Genomic DNA, 21,196 nt, shown 5'->3' with positions numbered 1-21,196 from the left:
TTTTATACTAAATGGTATACAAAGTATATACTCCTCCACCCTAAGAGTTTTCTATCCACACTTCGAGAACAGGAAACCAGAATTGCAAAACCGTGAGATTTGAAAGCAGTGATGATAAAAGAATACTTTAACTTTTCTTTTTTAATAGCTGAATAAATTTCAGTCTGGAAATACCCTGTAAAGCATATGCTGAATGGTCCCTTTAGCCTGAAACAAAAGCTTTTAATTTTTGCTCAGCCATTTACCCTTAAGAGATAATTTTCAGGCAAGTCCAATGAACGGTCACATTAAGAAACCATACATGATGCAACTACTTTCTACTGGTATATTATGTAAATGACAATAATGCACCCCCTGTGTTCTCCCCTCAAAAAAACAAACAAACAAACAAACAAAACTCCCAAAGAATATTTTGCCAAAACTCTGCAGGAGTTTCTGCTTGGGAAAGAGAAATACAGAAGAAAATAAATAAAAAAAAACAGACAAGGAAAAAAAAAAGGAAAAAAAGGATATCAGTCCACTAAGTGCGGAGTCTGACAAAATAATTATACCAAAGTTAAATAACAATTCAAACAAACAAACAAAAAAGGAGTATTTTGTCCTAAAAGCATCTGGATTTAATGCTGACAGAATATTAGGTACTACTTTGCACATAACAGATACAACAAAAGAAGAGCAGAGCCGTAACACAGTTTACAAAGACAACCTGAAAGTGAGGCAAGCAATTAAAAACTACAGATACTCAAACTCCAAAGTACCCTCTCAAAAGAAAGGCCACTTACAACAAAGCAGTAAAGGATGCATAACCAAATAGTTTAAAAATACACGTGCAATAGTCATCAGTGAAGTTACTGAACGGCTCACATAGATCCCACACCACCGAGAAAAGTCTATCTTGTCCCCTGCCTCTGTCTTACAAGTAGGTGGTTAAAATATTTGCGCTGAACAGTCTGGGAGCTGCAGTGTTACGTTCTGCAGCAAGTGTATTTTATTGTGCAGGAACATCAAACACCACAGAATACCATCACCATGATGTACAGACAGCACAAAGACCCCTCCATGCAACCTCCAGCTCAGTAGCTGTGTGTACTTCAATACACAGCATGTACAGAGTCACTGAGGATCTGTAAATGTCTGCCTGCTTGTTTCAGTTTTGCAAGAGGAGTATGAACCCACTACTGCTTTACTTCTTCAGATGAAAAAGCCCCAAAATCATTTTCATACTGATCTCCAGTTCTTTCAACAACTCTATGCCAAATAAAGCTATTCTAGAAAACAGTGAAGTTAAATAATAAAATACACTAACTCAGGAACGTTTTTCAATTATGTAAGAATCTGGTTACAGTGTTAACCAATGATTCACTGGTGAGTATCCAGTGCTTAGTATCCAGAATTACACACAAGACTAAAACAGTTTTTCAGAAAAATACAAAACACTACACAAATTAACTGGTTCGTATTTTGAAAGCATAGGTTGCTTTGGTTTTGTTTGTTTGTTTTAAAATCAACCTACTACAAAGTTCCCACTGGAAAAAAGGATAGCCAGCCTCTCATACTGTCCAAACAAAAAAATACTTTTTTTCTTTACAGTTTGTATCAAGTTTGTTAAAGCCAGCTAGTTACATAACAGTTACTTTGACTTATGACCTATATGCTCACTGCTCATACAAAAATCATCATATAGGATGGCCTGACCATCCATTATGCGCTAGAAATGCAGCATATTTTTAAAAGTGTTTTTTATTTTTCCTTCTTTCAGTTTAGAACTACAGATAAAGGCAGCTGGGAAGATCAACTAAAATTAACACTATATAGGTGCATGGTCTGAAACCATGTGAAATTAAAATGGCACACTCCTCAAAAAATAGCGTGTACAGAATACTTCAAAATATTACAGAAAAATGAATCCTATCTCAATTTTCCATCAGTCCAGAATTTACACCAGGAAGTGAAAGTGAATTAAAAAAAAAATATTTAAAAAGGGGGAAAAAATAAGAGTTGTGCTATAGATAACCATAAAAAGTCCTATTTTTGAAAGAATACGAGCGCGTCCGTGTGGGCACACGTGTGTAGGTGTACCCAGGGCAGCGGTGACCGGATGCCCGGGGCAGACCGAGTGGGGCTTTTGTGGCTGTTTTTCCCACCCACCCACCCTCTTTTCTCTTATTTTTATTTAGCAAACGGCCGACGATTATCCAGCGAGCGTGTAACTTGAACCTCTACACCCACGTCTGGACTCGGGTCCGGCTTGGATTTTTTTTTTTTTTTTTGTGGTGAGTGTGTGGGGTTTTTTCCTTTTTTTTTTTTTTTTTTTTTTTTTTGGACCAAACGCCGTCGAATTCTCTCTCCCAGAGTGTCAGCGCCGCCAAGTTTTCCGCCCGGTCCCGGCGGGTCCCCCCGTCCCCGGGGGAGCCCCTTCCCCGCTGTCACCGCCTGCCCTTCGATACAAAGAAGTTCAGCGCCCGCCGTACTCACCCCCGGCGAGCCGGCCCTGCGCGACATCGCCCAGCGCCGCGGAACCGCTCGCAAATCCCCCTCTGGAAAAATGGAGAGGCTGGCACCGGCGCGGATCCGGAGGGAAGAGAAGTTATTTACATGTCAGGGCCCGAGCGCGGCGCGGAGGGACGGCGGCGATGCTCAGCAGTGCCCGCGGTCTGCCATGTTCGTGCCGCTCGCTCGCAGCTCCCCCGGCCGCTGCCCCGGGGCCTCGGGCGGCTCTACAGGGCCCCCCCCATGGCGGCGCCGCCGGGGAGCGATGCGCCACAGCCCCGATCGCCGCGGAACTTCGGCTCCGGGATCCTCCCCGAACCAGGCTGGGGCCGCCGGCGGAGGAGGAGGGAGGGAGGGAGGGGAGGGAGGGAGGGGGAGGGGAGCGCCGAGGGAGGGGGGTGGAAGGGGAGGGGAAAGGGAGAGAAAAAAAAAAAAAAAAGGAGGGGGAAAAAAAAAAAAAAAAGAGCCGAGGAGAGAGAGAGAGAAAGTAGATCCGACGCAGCCGGGCGCCGCCAATGTGCGGACCGGAGCGCTGCGGCAGGAGCGGGGCCGCCCGCGCTCGGGAGGCGGAGCGGCGGCCCGAGGCGCAGCCCCCGCCCCGGGCGCCCCGGCCCGGCCCCGCCCCGCACCCCGCGGGGCCCCGCACGGCCCGGAGCAGCCGCGGCCCGCAGCGCCCGGCCCGGCCTCCCGCGGGCCCTGCCCGGAGCGCCTCCCGAGCGCTCCCGCTCCCTCCTTGCCTCCCTCCCTTCCCCCCACGCCCGCACTTTTCCATTTAACAAAGCGGCGCAGCCAAAAGTTAGGTTTCCATAGACGACGCCGGCCGCTTCCCCGGCGGCCCCTCCTCGGCTCCTGGGGCTGCTCTGGGAAAGCCAGGGGTTCACCCCTGAAGATTAAGGTGGGACTTCGGGGATCCCCTTCCCCCTCGCCCCCACCCGAGCCTCCCCCCAAACAGAATCGTTAGGGTTGGAGCTCTGGAGATCATCCAGTCCAAACCCTGCCAAGGCAGGGTCACCTGGAGCAGGTGACACAGGAACGTGTCCAGGTGGGTTTGGATTGTCTCCAGAGAGGGAGACTCCACGACCTCCCTGGGCAGCCTGTTCCAGTGCTCCGTCACCCTCAACGTAAAGAAGTTCTTCCACATATTGAGGTGAAACTTGTGCTTTAGTCAGTATTTTGTGATTTAGCTTTCCTTCCCCCCCCCAACATTTTTCAGGCTGCTCTAGACTTCTCCAAAAGAATCTGGAACGGACGAGCTAAGAAAGCAAAACTTGACAAATGTCCATCTACAAACGGCTCTTTCCTAATCCTTCAAATGCTCCCTGCCAATTTTCTTCTTCTCCTCTAGAGAGAAAAACAAATCAAGAAAACATTACGCAAGTGTCACTTCACTGGTATTGATAGATACTTGCAAACCAATGGGTCTGCCAATTTGAGTAGTAATGCAACTGCCTTTGTTCAACTTCCCTTCACGCAAAAAACCCGAAGCAGCTGTTGTGTAATGCTTTGCTTCTGTCAATCTTAAGTTTTTCTTTAAATTTGTTTAGGTATCAGACATCTGCAAGACACAGGTTGACAACAATAATGTGACTTGTCTGACAAAGAGAAGTAAGACCATGCATTATGTCTATTTTCTCACTCATCTTAGTACTTTTTTTAAATCAGATTCTCTTCTGTCACACTGAGCTGCAGCTGGACATACTTAACCTTGGGCACCCTCTGTTGTGGACAAGCAAGTAAGGTCAGTATTGCCTTATCAGTACTGGTTGGAGAAATTCTCAATAAATGCAACCAGGAGCTTAAAAAAGACCATCTCACCTCTGAGAACAAAACAAGCCCAAATTCCCACACCGATTCACACAGTGGGATCTATCCAGGTAGAGGGAGTGGACCAACACTGCCTCTCCTTACATTTCCAGCTGAAACACACTCCAGGTGCCTGGCCTACAGGAAAGTTTTTATCAAACCAATTCTGCAGAGATGAAGATAAAATTTTAAAAAGAAAGCACTCACATGAAAAAATCTCCAGGTGTTTACTCTGAAACAAGTAACTATTGTATAAGAGCCATTGTGCCATGTTAGTACAGGTACGGACACATAAATATATTTGACTACAAGGAGCTATCAAGCTACAGCTTATCAGCACATCTCTGTAACCACACATATTAGCACACTCAGTCTGCTGCAATGAGAAGGTTAAATATGTTAGTCTAAACCTTAGCAGAGATGGTAAATGTCAGGGGTTTATTTTGCAGTAAGGGTGGGTTGCTTTGGTCCAACCAACAAGTGGTGAATTGTGAAGCCACTACTGAAACATTAATCACTTTGCCTATTCCCTTTGGTGCTCACAGCCCTTTGGGTTCAAACAGGACAAGCCCCTCCTGAACATCCATCTCCACAGAGTTTAAACACTTTTCTAATGAGTTATTCTGAGATTAAGCTCTTCTTAAACCAAAGGAGATACCAAACAGCAGATAGACGCTGTGTATCTCCCAAACTGTATTAAATAAAATGAGTTTTTCTGTTTAGACTCAGCAGGTTAAGCAAGGCTGGAGCACCAAGCTTACTGTGTATCATCTATCCCATAACTGCCTATTTTGATAAGCTTCTACTACAGCCCTGGTTGCAGTACTGTCTGAGGTGACAACCCAGCAGCATCATCAGATGAGGCTACATCAATTCACAGGGTTGTTTGTGCTGCTGTACCTCAAACCTGCAGATATTTTCAAATGTTACACTCCATTAAAAAATGCAGGTTTTAACAAACATACCAGGTAATGGGTCACCTGACAAGTTTAAGTATGTTAGCACAAACAAGTAGTAATTTAATAATAGCTGGTTAAAATAATAATATTAAATTACTCTCAGTACTTTTCCCTGCCGTTCATGTGATCCAAGATGCAAGTTAACAGGTATGCAGCCACGTTAGCTGGCTGCCTTCTTCCCCAGAGTTCTGAACATAGAGATGCATTTTCTATCACATCAGAGGCGAGATTTACTGTAAAAGAACATTAATTGCCATGAAAATCTTAGGAAGGACAAAGTGTAATTTTACTACAGCACAATCAGACATGGTCCAAACACCAGTCATGTCGACACCACACAAATTGTCCATACGTTGCACTCAGCAGGATGCCACAAGGAGCGAAAAGAACAACTTGGGCAGCAGTTCTAACTGAGGCTGATCCCACCTCACACCTCTTCTTCCCAGCCTCCGAACTGTTCCCGTTCAGCTGGATGTTGGATCATGTTGTGAACCAGACACATGGGCTGATCCTGCTGCAAGGTAACCCAGCAAGAAGCAGTGGGGCTGGACACCAAGAAAAGGCAAAGCAATTCTGTCTGCAGCAATTCCCTGCCCCGATTCACACGTCTCCACAAAAGTGTGTCGCCAGGATGGCAAGGCAGGAGCTGTTTAATGCCAATGCCTCTGCCAAGAAAATGTACATGGGGAAAATGGGATCAGTCGCCTCTGATAAGACAGACTTCTTTTTTTTTGTAAGCAACAGAAGCGATAGATTTAATGATTAAGATAAAAACTTATGTCTATACATATGGTGGACTGTTTTTTTCCAAGCTCAAATCGATTAACTCAAGGATACAACTCTTGAGTTAATCAAGACACATTGAGTGAACCACGCAGTATCTCTTTGTATTAGGCCCTATTGACAGTGCCTAACTTTTGGAGAATGTTTCTTCACAGCAACCAAGAGAAATTCAGAAACAGACAAGTCACCACTTCCAATATATTCCAATTGGAATTTCAGGTGCAACACATACACAAATAAGAGACATGGGCTTCACACCAGAAGTATTACTAGGTTACTCTAGCTAGGTCATACATCTGATTTGTTACTTCATTAATTTTACAACATACAAAAATGGATATATTAAGAGCACAAAAATGTGTTTCTCTGTTTTAAACATTTGTTTCTTCCTAACTTCTGCTGACCTATGTCCAAGATCATCAGTGGATTTCTGAGAATATTATATTATAATCACAACAACTCAAGATTAAGCCCTAAGTATCAAGCTACAAAAGGGCAACAAGCAAAAAAGGAAGTGCAAATATTTTTCCTCAGCGTGGCAATTCTACTGAAATGTAAAAGCATTTTACCTCCTAGCACCCCTTTATGCTTCCATGCTACAAAGTAACTTGAACCACCCTCTCCTGTGAGTAGTTTCTCTGTAAATTCCACTTTCCATGCCAAAGGATTAAACAGAAGACGACTGACTTCTTTTTTTATTGCATTTGAAGGGGTATGGAAGTTCTCAGTTTCTAACCTGTACTAAGTCCCTAGAGATAGATTCCATTTCTAGAAGTAAAAAATAAAAACTAAAATAAAGGTTCCAAACTGTTTCCAAATGGTATATTTCCTCTTCCCTGTTCTCTCCTCTTGTGAGCATGAACCAGATCATGTCTGGACCCCAAGATAGGTTGGCAGCATGTCACACAGCCAAGAAACACATTTGGTGTATTAACTACATACCCACATTAACATACTATGATAAATTTGATTTAAAGCCATAAAATCTAAGATGTCACATCTAGCAAGCTTGCTTTTAGAAATAAAATCTGAACAGTAATGTAAGTTAGGTAATTGAAATAGCTTTCCACAGAGAAAACATCAAATTCTGTCTCTTATTATGGCTATGACTGAAAAGTTTTGGCAAATAAAACTGAAAAGGCTCAAGGTGTCCTTCTTCCCTGATGTCTTTCCATGCTTCAGCCAAAGGCTACTGTCCCAGTTGCAGAGATGGCAGAATGGTTCATTTCAAAGCAAAGCCTACCACTACATTTGACTGACTGATGAATAAGAATTTGAGGTAAAAACCCTCAAGAACAAGCCACAGTGTCCCCTTTTGCCTCTATGGCTGATATTTACCTGCAGAGCACCAGCACAAATGTCACAAGGGAGCTTGAGCTCACAAAAGGTCACCAGTGTCCAGTGCCACAAGGCAAATGGCAGTATCAATGGAGAAGCATCGGCTGTATCAGGTTAAAAAGCATTTCAAAACCAAAATATTTGAAAGAAAAAAATACAGGTCTTCACATCTTACATTACCTCTGGGGATCAGATTTCCTTAGTCACCTCTTTGCTTTCCCAACAGCGCTATTTTACCTGGCACTGAAGCAGCACAGCACGTGGTGCTTTCTTAGAGAAACACCACACAAGAGACAGAGTCTCATGACTCGTGTGTTTTACACCATTGCTGAGTGCTGCCAGGGGTAAACTGTGTTACAAAACTGAAATGGTAATCCCTTAGAATCACAGAATGGTTTGGGTTGGAGAAACCTTTAAGATCATCCATTTCCAACCCCCTTGCTGTGGGCAGGGACGCCTTCCACTAGGCCAGGTTGCTCAGAGCTCCCTTCAACCTGGCTTAGACTGTTTCCAGGGATGGGGCTCTCATCACCTCTCTGGGAAGCCTGTTCCAGTGCCTCACCACCCTCACAGTAAAGAATTTCTTCCTAACTTTTAATCTAAACCTGCCCTCTGTCATTTTGAGCCATTCCCTTTGTCCTATCACTACAGTTCCTGAAGAGAATTTTCTTTATGAGGAAAAGAAATAAAGAGGTGAGCGAGTTAATTCAGAAAAGACTAAAGACCAATATAGATGAAAAGACCACAAGCTGAAAAGAAGATGCAAAAAGAGAAGAGGTAGCACACAGAAAATAACCAAACACTCTCAGGCCATTAGAAAATGACTCATTGCTACTGACATGCATTGTTAGCTGCTAGCACAGGCAGGACAAAACTGTTTTCAACAGTGCATGATGGAAAACCAATGAGAAAATAAATTCTGACATATTTGCTTTAAAGTAATCAAAATAACCCTATCCTTTTCTAGCAGATAAACTTTTAAATATACTCTTTAAATAGAAAATCTGGAGTGCCAAGGGACACATTTCTGACAAAAAACATCCCAGCGTAGTAAGGAAGAAATAATTTATTTAGAATGTGTGGAATCACACAGATTAATATATAAAGCAAGTATCAGGTGACAAAGGGAATAAGGAATGCAGACAATGAAACGAAGAGATTTAGTCAATTATTTTCTTTCAAGAAATAATATGGGAAAACACCTACAAAATAAAGGTTATTACACATCATTCACCATGCAAAAGCAATGGGTAGCACATAAATAATGGACAGGACCAAGAGAAGGCGTGCTCACCGAACAGGATCACACAATAACTCAAGTTGAAAAAGACCTCAGGGTCAGCTGGTCCAACCTCCTGCTCTAAGCAGGTCAGAGTCAGCTCCCAAAACGGTTTACAAACATTTTGAAGTTCAATTCCTTGTTTACATAGCTGTGCAATTATACACAGTGCTGAAATCTGATGGGGGGACCCTATTTGAAATAAATTACACCAAGTACAGAGAACAGAGATCAGGGCATAAAGGTGATACTCAGACAGCCTAAATCACACCTAAACACCTTTGTCTAATATTTCCTACTAGATGGCCCTTGCTGAGACCCAACTTCATCAGAACTGCATTTCAGAGATACCTCCTTCTCTCTTCTGACTAAGCATAAAGACTTCAGAAGAATTTGAGTACACTTACTCCTCCTGTTCATGAGTAAGCTCCCTTAAAATAGTAAAATAAATATCATTATTCCTTTAAAGCTTTTAAAGAAAACAACTCAGACAGAAACTAGACCATCACAGTACTCCTAGAAAATAAAGCTGGGTGGCATGACTACAGGAGTTAGAATTCAGTCTCTGCCCTGTCCCCAAGGTCCATTACTAATAGCTGTTATGGAATATGCTCCCACACCACATGACGTGGTCACATCCATGCAGCTGTATATTCCCCCAGGTTCAGCTCAGGCTACATATTGGGTGACAAAAAGGAACAAAAAAAAAAAAAAAAGAGGAAAACCCAGAAAAACTCAACAACTTGATCTAACAACATTTATAGTCTTTAGATAAAAGCCTGCTAACCAATGCCTATCAAAATACTTTCCCAAATTCTAACTACACAAGGAAAACTGCACCTGAGAAGACACAGGATAGCTGAGAGCCAAAGCTTCAGCTCAACAAGTTTAAACACGTCCAAGATAGTTATGACTTCACTTTTTCTAAGTGTGAGCATGTTAACTAAGTATAGACAAGAAAATCTCATTGGTCTAAAAAAAAGGCTTTCAAATAACATGGTCAAGCTAACAATTTAAAAACAGGTTCTTTTTTCCTATCAAGACAGTCTAAAGCAAGTAAAATAAAAAGAGACACATGAATTGAAAAAACTAAACTGAAAATATTCCTAAACAAATATTTATTTATGTTATCAGTAATTTAAAACCCCCACTGACAGTGTCTGGTTAACGAGCCTTGAGATCAAGATTTTCTGCTTGTCCATAAAGTAGGTTCACAACCAACAGTACTTTCTCTGTTCTGTTTTACCAGCACAGCCTTGTCTGAGAAGATCACATATAGAGCACACAAAACATGAGGCAATTTACCAAACCAATATATTGGTAACAAATTAATGTATCTCCAAGCTGTTCATGGCACACCACAGGACAAAGGATACTCTCCCATTCCATTACAGACAGAGGCAACAGCATAGTCAGCCATGAGACAGCACTTACTGCTACATGAAAGACCTTAGGCATAATTTCTTTAAATAATGTTTCTTACAGATCATTTATTTTTTGAGTTACCCTCCCATTTCTGGGCCCACTTCTCTCCTAAAGGGTTTCTGGAAGACACTGGCAGAAAAATAAATTAGAATTCCTGCTGAATCTGTTTTGCACTGCCATTTGTATAGATCTCTACCAGGACGCCTGGTGCAGGGATAATTACACAAAACGTGAACCAGGAAACATTGTGTGTCAGAAGTAGCACTGAAAGCCAGCATTTCCCAGAGCCTCACGGCTTCTACATCCCATCTCCTCTGCTCCCTCTAGAGCAATTCTGCTGTGAGCTGTTCTTCCTAAACTTGCATCCCTATGGGTTAGAGAACATTAACTGTGGCACAGCGTTTGCCCAAGAGGTTGAAAGTAAAAGGGATGATAATTCTATCAGATTCATTGAATTCCTCCTTAAAAAAAAAAAATAAAAAAAAAATACCACCGGTTATAGTTACACCAGTAAATTAAACTTAGTTGGTGACGTTGGCCTTGAGGCCGACTAGCACTGAACAGCCTCCATCCATGCTATCTAATTCCCAAACTCCCACACAAAGCAGCCCCATGCAAACTACACTGGGAACAACGTGTGGCCCACACGAAACCTCGGGCCAGCCTTGAGAGCTGTTTGGCAACGTGGTGGCAGGTCTGGGGCAAAAATGCCCAAGCAACAGCTGGAATCATCTGACAATGGGGACAACAGTGACCAGCGACTCCAAACATTCCCTGCCGGGTTTCTCAAGAGTACAGACAAGAAGCCAAGTGCTTCAGGTGCCAGAACACTGTTGCTGGCTACAGCCATGCCACTCACCAACACAAAAGACAAGCAACAGCCATGAACTAGCCCGAGTCACAAATGGCAAAATTTAAGGAAACTGAAATGAGCAGCTCTTTTTATTTTGAATTTTATTTCAAAATTCCCTTTCCTCACAATGAAAAGCATCTGGCCCATTTCTAAGTGAAGTCTCAGTCTCATGCAGTTCAGTGGGCCACAGTAAGAAAAAAAACCACTCACTTGCTTTTATTATAAGGAAAGGAAAAAAACAGAGAAGGAAAAAAGTTGGAGCAGAAACAAACACATAAGCAGCAGAGAATGGGAACTGGGGAATAAGGAACTGGAAAGGCTGGGAGAGAAAAATTTGGGGAAGCTGGTAAGTCTTTGGAATCAGCTAACAGAAGCTTTCAGAGCACGTATCTTGAGGGTAAGAGAAGGCCTTCATCATCCATACGTTTAATAGAAAACCAAAATAACAGAACAAACAGCCCAACATGTTTGTGAAAACGCTGAGGACAACTGTTTCACAAAGTTGAGGGTGCCAGAAGAGCAGTTACTTCACACTTCACTCTATTAGGGCAGGCTCCATTTTAAACATCTCAATGTGTACAGTGATTTGGCTGGAAGTGGTAACAAGAAGCACTCACTGTGCCAAGGAAGGGAGAAAGTGAGAGCAGTACAGAAAGGAGAGCAAATTTTTATCTTCAATTAACTGAAATAAGAAAAGCAAATTTAAACAAACTCTTTGAACTTGTTACTAGAATCCCTTGAGACTGCGATTTCAAGGAGGACTGGCAGTTATTGTACTGGAATTTGCACAATGGCAAACTATTCCAAAGCAGGGGAGAGATAGGAAATGTAGTATGAACAATACGGGCTGCATCAAAAGCAGCCAGTAATAAGGGTCTGAAACTAGAAAGAATCATATTAGGAAAGGAAACAAGGGCATTTTAATGAATATAAAGGAACAGCATAAACTGTCAGGGATAAAAATCAGAAGAGATAAAAAGCACAGCATGCAGTATTACCACTGTGCAATATAAAAGGCAAACAAAGTTTCAGAAATATTTTAGAAGTAAGAAGAAAAACACAAAAGTCTGTACAAACAGTGTTAAAAAAGAACAAACGGATAACAAAACAGGCTCAAATGCCATTTTCTGTATTCCAGCCTTCATAAAACAGACTTATTATAGCTAAAAACTGATTTTGTTACTAGGCTAAATAATCAGGGAAATTCAAGTCAGCAGGACTGGAAGGATTTGACACAATGCTTCAGAAACAGACAGAAGTAATCTCTAAGCTATGGACGATCATCTTCCCTAATACAGTCCTGGGGAAAATGCCCTGAGAGAGGCTGGCAACAATGAGCTACAGCACTCAAAGGGTATTTATTTGCAAATTCTTTTCAATCAAGGTGGGAAAACACCACGAGAAAGTCCCTCGCTCCAGGACCTGTACGTGGATATTCACACAGGCAGGAGAGGTGCATATGACACAGGGCTGAGGCTGTGAATATTTTAGAAGACAAGATCTTAACAAAAATCATCCCCATAAATTGAAAAGTGGTTCATATCAGCCAAGTGAAACTTAATAAAGATTAGCAATCTTTCGAAGGATAAATCAGGTAAATCAGTATTAGGTTGCTATAGAGGTGAAGCTTGTTCAGTGTAGAACAAAGGAGACAACCTCCTCATAAATAAAAGTTTATCATAAAAATTGTTTTCCATTTCAGCTGTGGAGTCTTAACTGTGAGTAATACAGGACAAAAGTAGCTTAATCAGCAGTAAAGAATATTTATTTTATACTTTACAGAATTAGTTACTGAAACCAATTGCCTGGAGATACAGGGAATATTGCACTCACTAAATACTTCAAAAACAAGTTAGAGAACCATTTGTCAGAAATGGTACAGACACACAACACAAAAGGATGAGCAAGATCACCCTGAAGTCTTTTTCGGCCATACAGTTCCATTTATCTGTGGTGAAATAAGAAAACTAAATATTAATGTTATTCAAAAGAATTTCATTGTGTTTCTGAACTCCACAATCCAGGGGGAAAAAAAACCAAAACAAAACCAAAACATCTAAATAATTCACATTCTATGACTTGGCTTACTAATCTCCAATTTTTAAAACAGAATTGCTCCTCCCTTTATTTAATAACAAAATGGAGCCACCCTACCTCGTTTTGTTGAGAAAACATTCCCTAAGAACACTGAAGAGTCTTCACTCCAAGCCAAGACAGGGGGGTAGACACAATTATTGGAACATCCCTGGTTCCATGAACCCTGGGATGTTCCAGAAGTCATTCTGGATTAGCTAAGGCTTCCATGTGGCACTCCCAAAGAGTCACCTAAGAGGTCAGCAAATGTTCAATGGCAGAGACAGCACATTTGGACCACAGCTTCGCTACCAAAAATTCCTATCTTATTGTGCCATACAAGTGACTCAACTGCATATGCTCCAAGGAAAATAAAAATACTAATAGACGAAATAAAAAATTGGTAAATTTTCCTAAAGCTGATTTTTTTTTTCCTGATAGTCTAATTAAAACTGGTTTTGGCAAGAATTTATTTTCAGTAACGATGCAGCAGAAGAGAAAAAGGCCTCTTTTTCTACCCCTGCTCAATGCCAAAAGTCTGGGGGAGGCATCCTAGTTTGGTAGGGCTTCCAACAGTTTCTTCAAGAAAAGCAATTAGAATGTTGATGAATACAGCACTGAAAATTAGTAATTATAAGTTCATATTTGAATGGCTGGCAATAGGATTTGGTGCATGTGGGATTTAATAAAAATACTTCCAAAAAAAGTGAAAGGAAAGAATATTCTGAAAGAACCAAGATCTTGTGTGATTTTATTATAATGCCTATATGTTGATATACTTGTAGGAAGGAGTTTTTAGAATATTGCTAACTATTGCTAACATAAAACATTTTATTTAAAAATGTTAAAATAACACTGTTATTTTAGGGTACTGTGACTATTCCATTTAAGAATGATTCTGAAGATCAAAGTGAGAACTGAAATTTCTTATTTAATCAATACCAATGTCTAGGGCAAGAGAGATGAGAGCAACTCCTCTGTCTATCTGATGTGAAGAACCCTCTAAACATTATTTATTATTTTAAACAACCAATTAGCCAGCATATATGACCACAGGCTGCAAAAATCCTCAATCTCCTGAAACAGCTGCTATATTGAAGAAGTCAAAGGAGTCAGCCTGAGAACCAAACACCCTCAAATTTCAGGCAACCAAGGCTCTACCTTCTCAGACACCACTTCAGGCTGGCAGCGCAGCCCAGAGCCGCAGCTCTGCCTCTCCACAGCCTGGCCCTTGCTGTGGCCTCCTCCCTCGTGCTATCACAAACACGTTTCTTTGCCAGGTTAGTCCTAACCCAGCTCAGTTTCCCAACGCAGCTCACCACAAACGCCTGGGTCAGCACAGGGGACAGAACAAACAGCCGGTAGGGGAGGGAGGGCAGCGCTGCTGCTCCTTTTCACCACCAGAACCAGCCTAAGATTTATGGGGCTTGGGGAAAATAACCACCTGATGCACTCCATACGCTCACTGCTTATGTTTCTCTAAGTAATAACTTTTCTAGATTTTTAAGGGGGTTCCTACTTCTTTTTATTTGCTTTCAAAAGCACCAATGCTATTAAAAGAACTCACTCAATGTAGTCCTTTTGAACCAAGTGCCAAAACTTACTTTGACTAACCAAGGAATGGCCATCCTTCTGCTAAAAACAAACCAAATAAACAAAAATGCAGAACTCAATGCAAGTTACGAGCAAAAAGTACGTGGTGCAGTAAAATCTTACTTCTCTGTATTTATCCAGACTATATGAATCATGCAGATTGCACAAATTGGTGACCAAATATATTAAACACAGAAAGAGAAAAGCTTTCAGTATTTCCCGAAGTTCTCAGCTGTTTAATTATTTAGCAGTTAATAACATTTTAGTGTACCTATGACGGCATTTCTTAAAAAGTTAATTCCATGGCCTCAGTGTATAGTAACATAAGGGAGCAATCAGTAGTGATGGATAAGGAAATTCTATTTTCCCTAGTAATACATGACCTTGGTACTCCCCCAGTATTGCTGTGGGACAGCTGGGCCAAGGAGTTAAAAAACAACTCCACCCTGAGAAAGGGAGACCCTACCTATTCTCAGCAAGCCAACTGCCTTGGAAAACCATCTCTCAACTAAAATTACGGCAAAGAATAGAAATGTCCATTTCCAATTACTTATCTTATGAAAGAACAATGACAAGAAGTTAGTAGGAGTTGAACATGCTAACAAGGAAAACAATCCACAAGCAAAGCCAAGAAAATTGAACTGTTTTATTGTTTTAATCCAGGAAAAAGTCTCCTGTGTCACTGCACGCAGGATGAAGAGATGTCTGGTGTGTAGGTGGCTCAGAGAGTAGCAACCAGGAGACTGGGAAAAGACATGCCCTACAATCAATATATTGAGATTTTGCCATCACATTTGATATGTCATGATACTGTCCAATAGCTCTTGAAGGTCCTCTCACCACAAGTGAATTTCAGTGGGTCATCAAATACAAACATCAACAAACTAACAACTGCAATGTCAAAAAGAAAAGAAAAGGAAAAAAAAGGTCTCAGTTCTTCACAGCAAGGGCAGTCTGTTTCAAATTGTGGAAACTCTGTATCTATTCCCAACATTAGGCCTAACTTCACTCACCCTCAAGACATGAGTGAAGACACCACAGGAACCCACATTTTAACAGCTTTGAGAATGTGGCAAAACAATTCAACAAAGCCCACCCATCGCACGAGTCCTTACCAAGAACTGAAAGTCTAAAGAGTAATGCAGATAACATTTTCCTCCTGAGCAAAACAGCACTGTGAGCAGTTTTAAGCCAGGCTCCTAAGCGAGAACTACGTAAGGCAGGTGGGGAATTGCTCGGTAATTTGAATGTGGTGGAGGAACTCACTTAACACGGCCTGCCAAAGAAAATGGCACAGGGCTCCCCCGGGACCCCACTCCACGCAGCTCTGCAAGGGACTGGAAAGGCCTTCGAAGAGCCAGCGTCATGTCACGAAGCCTCACCTCCTCACTGTGTGATCCAGTATGCACCTCCTGGCTTTTGGCCAAACAGTTTGATACACGTGGCTTGTACAGGCCACTGTTTGCTTTAATACCTTAACCCTTATCTGTACCACAGTTGTAACAGAGCCCGTCCATCCACAGACCTCGGTCCTGCCAGGTAGCAATGACCTTCCCTAACTGCGATCCTGTGCTCAGGAACATTTTTATTCTACAACACAACATAAATTTTACATTTGCAAGTGTTACATTTTGAAGTGAGGAAAGGGCAGGCAAGTAAAGACACAGATATAATGTAGAAGGTGTCTGATGAACTGAAGAAACACAGCTGAACTATAAAGCTCCATCCAAGGTTAACATTCTTTTGAAGAGCATATATATCTTTAAATACTGGCCTACCCTAATGCAAATGCAACTAAAGTGATAATAAAAACTCTCAAATAATCATTTCCTGGCAAAAACGATATGCTTAAGGCTCCTCAAAACTATCTGCATGTGTGAAATCGATGGCCTTTGCAAACCCACTGCAGCGTACGTTGGCCAAAGTAATGAAAAACTAGGACGGAAATTAAAACACAGATAATTAAAAATAAACACACAAAACCCTTTCCACAAATTTCATGCTTTTTGAAATCATTATCCTACGCTGGTTTTAAACCGCACGCACTTGCAGAAATAATTTGTAAAATACATCAAAGTTCGACGGATGCTGAAAATAAAATTTAAAGTGAGCTTAGACACTGAACTACAAAGTGACTGTTATCAGGGTTGCAATGCATGAGACTTCTGCTACTAAATTTTTCTAAGAAGCTACATCTGTTGGTGCTGCTTATAACCTGTAGAGATTAAGAAAGCTCTAGCTACTTAAAATAGATTAAAAAAATGTTTACTGCACCTGTACAATACTATTCTGATACATTTTCATCAGTAACCAGCTGTTCACACAATGACAACACAGTTGAAACAGAACTCTTCCCCTACAACTCCTTTTTGATCACATTCCTATCCTGCAGGTCCATACCCTGGAACTTGAGGTATAATCCAAGTACAGGAGTTAAGTTTCCAGGATTTCAGGCCACACAATGAGATGGCACCTAATTATTCCCATTTTCTTATACAATACCAGCAAGAGCTCTCTTTTGACCATGCATCTGAAAGCTTCTTTCTTCTCCATCATGTCCTGGCTTCAGTAATGCAACTTTATTCTCTTTTTTTTGACTTTCCTAAGTGCAACCTCTCTGCCCTTTAAATGTATTTGTAAGGTGACACTACAAAAACATTTTCCTCATTCACTGTTTTGATGATACTTCTGTGTGTTCTTCCTTCTTCCTGATGAGCCATATCATGACCAGCCTCTTTGCTCTCAATTTCAGGGCTCTGCACAGCCTGTTCTTGCTCCACCTCTCCAACTGGAACCGCTGTTCTGCACAGATACCCCCTTGTCACAACACAAGGGAGAAAATACGGGTGTTGGTCTGGCACTTGGGGCAGGAAACAAGCTATCTGTGAAAATCCTCGGGGTGACAATGTTACCCTCCTCTAAATACATCCTCCAAGTCGGATGCCTATGAATCATTCCCCGATGCTGAGATAACCAGGGTACTTGAACTTCTGCATGTTCTTTTGCTCACAGCATTCTCACAGCTCCCTTGTGCTTTCCCAATACATTTCTTACATTTACATGCTGTCTTATCTTTACATTTAAATTAAGAAATTGTTTGTGCAGAAGCTATCTTTGCTTATGCATTTGTACTGCCTGTAGTAAAATGGTGCCCTGGCCTCTAGGCACAATTATAATATAAATAATAAAAATGAACTGTTCACCTAAGATCAACTCTCCTGACAATGCTATCATGAAAGTACATCCTTCAAACAGTGATAAAATGCTGTTCCAGCATCACATTCTACCATCTGTACCTCTCCAGGTACTGATGGCACTGATTCCCAGTTCATCACCTACAGGAAGCCTCCACAGTTCCCTGTATCACTGGAGTTTTTACTGATAACCAGATAAAACACAGAATGAGAGAGACATGGGCAGCACTGTCCTACTGAAGAACCCTGTGCTCCCTTAACATAAGTCTCCTTCTGGGAAGAGTTGAGAATCCTTGGCATCTCACGGGAGCAGATTCGAGGCAGTTTTCCATCTGTCTGCTTAAACTCATTAAATTTACTTAAAAACATGGCCTTCAGGAGGGTAGAACACCAACCTACAGCACTCTCCAATATGGCATCGTTCTTTAATGGAAGCATCCGTGGCTGAGGAATTATTCTATTTTGACTTTGCCAGTTTAATGCAGGGCTCTTCATTTTATCATTACTTAGACTGCACTTAGACTGAACATTCAGTGGAACATTTCCTATAATGGGATAAAGCGGTTGAACAATTTGACTGGCTAATAGTGATTTAGACATGTGATTACAGTACAGAAAATGGTCTGACATATGCTCTTTTATCTGGTTTACACGAGGCACATTAATCCAACTGGAAAGCACAGAAGTGAAAAGGAAGACAAGTCATAAGAAGAAGAGAGAAAATATTTTTACTTATTTGTACATTTGATAGGCTAGTTGTAATCAGTATTTTGTAAATAGCAAAACTTACAAAATAAAACCATTTTCTCCCCAAAATGGATGCAACTAAAAAAGACCTGTCTATATGTACACCATGAAAGTTAGAAAATAACTATTTTTTATAAAATCCTGATTTCAAAAGCATTTATGACCTTTGCCTTTCCCAACAGTACAGGATTTCCACAAAGATGCAGCAGGACGCTGAGCACCACACCAGCCAGGAACAATCAGAGGGTGAAGAAAAAGAGTATTGATTCATTTTAATTTTTGTCTCACCTAATTTAATTTCCAGCTCTTACACAAACACTCATGTCAGCCTAACTCCACATTTTTAGAGGAAAATTGTATTTCCTCCTGAAAGTAGTCAACAACATTCCTGTGACAACAAAAACCTAACTGAAGACAAGGAATTACCTCTTTAGCACCCACTTTTCCTCAAGAGTGTGTACACAATCTCAAACTGGTCAAAGAAAATATGACAATTTTCACAAGTTATACTATTTAGGTTTTTGGTGCAGACTGGTACATTTCAGTTGCCTTTGCATTTTTCTTCCAAAAAACTCCTTTAAAATAAAACATTGAAAGGTTTCCTATGTAAGGTTTGGATTATGTATGTAGAAATAAAAACAAAGTATATAAAACTAAGCTTAAAGGAGCTGAATACAAGAACTTTACTGCTCGTAAGTGTTTGCCAACTACTTTCAATGATCACTATATGAAAATTTTTATCAACTGAATAGGTAAGATAATGAAAAGAGGGAGCTGCAACCAATGCACCTTCCTCCAAACCAGGAGGGACATGAGAATCTTTATTCATCAATGACAACAGCTAAAAAAAAAAGAAATCCATGTATCCCAAACTAATACTAATTCTGTCCATGATATATACATGCAAAAACAAATGGAGGAAAGCACAGCCTTTGCACGTGTTTAGGTCCAGCCCAGCAGAATCCCCTTGTCATGTTTTGGGCTTCCACTGTGACCTTATCGTCAGACTTGACCTTAAAGGTCTTTTCCAACCGGAACGATTCCAGCACGGAAACTGGCAGCGAGGTCTGGGGTGGGCGTTCAGGGAAGCGCCAGGAATTCACCAGGACAAACACACTCGAGGGTGTCAAACCGAGCGCGTCCCCCAAAACAAAGGGAACGACCTCTGAACCCCGAGGCTCGCACAGACCCCGCAGCGCAGAGGCTGTTTCGGCCACATCACGACGCTCCCTTCTCCAAACGTGCTGCCCAGCTTTGCCCTATTACCGCTGCCATCAGCTATGCCATGGCAAGCTCCATCCTACTCAAAAATAACCCGCGGGGTAGCGCAGCCAGCGCGGCAGCGGCGCTTCCCGGGAAGCCTTCCGCGGAGCCCGGCCTGGCCCCGCACCTCGGGCAACCACAGCGTGGCCACCCCTGGTCCACCCACGGCGCTTGGCACCGCGGGATCCCCGCCCGGGGCTGCGGGAGCGGGGCGGCCCCTCGGGAGCGGCCCGACGGGGCGGGGGGAGCGCCGGGGCTGAGGGAGCGCCCGCGCCCCCGGCGGGGAGAGGCCGCGGTGAAGGGAGATGTGCCAGCGCCGGGGAAACCAGGCTCCCCCCGCCATCCTCCTCCTTCTCCACCCCCCTCCCTCCGTGTGTTTGTTGTGCCTCGGCACCGTCCCGACGGCGCGTCCCCTCGGAGCGGCGGCCGCTGACAGCTCCCCCCGCGCCGCCCAGAAACTCCTGCCTCAACTTTGCCTGTGTGTGCGGGGAAAGGAGGAGGGCGGGGGGTGTCCTCCTCGCCACCCGCTCAGAACAGTGTCTTTCCTTCCCCCAAAAAAAGAGAGAGGGGGCATAACAAGGGGGAAAAAGCGCCGAGGAAACACCGTCAAAGCAGAGGGAGCATCCAGGGCGACGCTGAAAGCAGCCTCCGAGCGTCCTGGAAGGGAACGGACCCAAAAAGGAGAAGGGGGAAGGTGTAATAGCAAGGGGGAAAAGGAGGAAGAGGGTGAAGGGGGGAGAGCTAAAGAGAAACTCCGAAGAAGGAGGAGAAGAAAGGAATAGAGACGGTGAAAGAAAAGTGGGAAAGGGAGAGCAGGCGGAGGAAGACAAAGGTGAAAAAGGAGGAGGAGGAGGGGAAAGTGCAAAGGGGAGAGGAGGAGAAGAAAGAAGGGCCCTTCTCAAAATGGCATTAGGCAGAGGGAGGGGGCGACGAGCAGCGAGTCTCCACTGACAGCTCTGCCTGCGCCTGGCCGCCTGCCCCGGCCCCTCTCTGCCTCGCACACACAAACGCTGAACTTACTTCTTTCTGGCTCTCTGGAAAGGGGAAGCGCCATCTTTGCGAGGCCGGCCCCTAGGTCTTTTGTCTGTGGCTGCTGCTGCTGCTGCTGGGGGGGGAGCTCCAGGCTCGGGGGGCTGCTGCTGCTGCTGAGGCGGCTCCACCACCGCCACCACCAGACTCTTGTCCTCCGTTGACATCCTAGTCAGCAGGACGAGAGAGACACATGGATGATGATGATGAGGATGAAGATGAGGATGGTGATGGGGATCCCGATGCTCCTCCTGCTCCCGCGGCTCCTCTCCTCCTCACCTCCGCCTCCTCCACCTCCGCCTCGCATCGCTGGCCTCAGCCGCCGCCGACCAGCACAGGTAGCAGGGGGAGCAGCATGGGGAGAGCA

General features: G+C 43.0%; 1 protein-coding gene across 1 annotated transcript in view; it reads right to left on the bottom strand.

The window, feature by feature from the left end:
- KMT2C (lysine methyltransferase 2C) overlaps positions 1–20,996 on the bottom strand; it is a 192,060-nt gene extending 171,064 nt beyond the window's left edge. Inside the window, 1 exon segment of the mRNA XM_050321434.1 lies at positions 20,821–20,996. Coding sequence (XP_050177391.1) covers positions 20,821–20,996 — 176 coding nt within the window.
- Between the last annotated feature and the right edge of the window lie 200 nt (positions 20,997–21,196).

The sequence above is a fragment of the Myiozetetes cayanensis genome, unplaced genomic scaffold, assembly GCF_022539395.1.
Source record: "Myiozetetes cayanensis isolate MyiCay16 unplaced genomic scaffold, myiCay2020 scf1, whole genome shotgun sequence".
NCBI lineage: Eukaryota > Metazoa > Chordata > Aves > Passeriformes > Tyrannidae > Myiozetetes > Myiozetetes cayanensis.
This window is presented reverse-complemented; position numbering and strand designations above follow the sequence as displayed.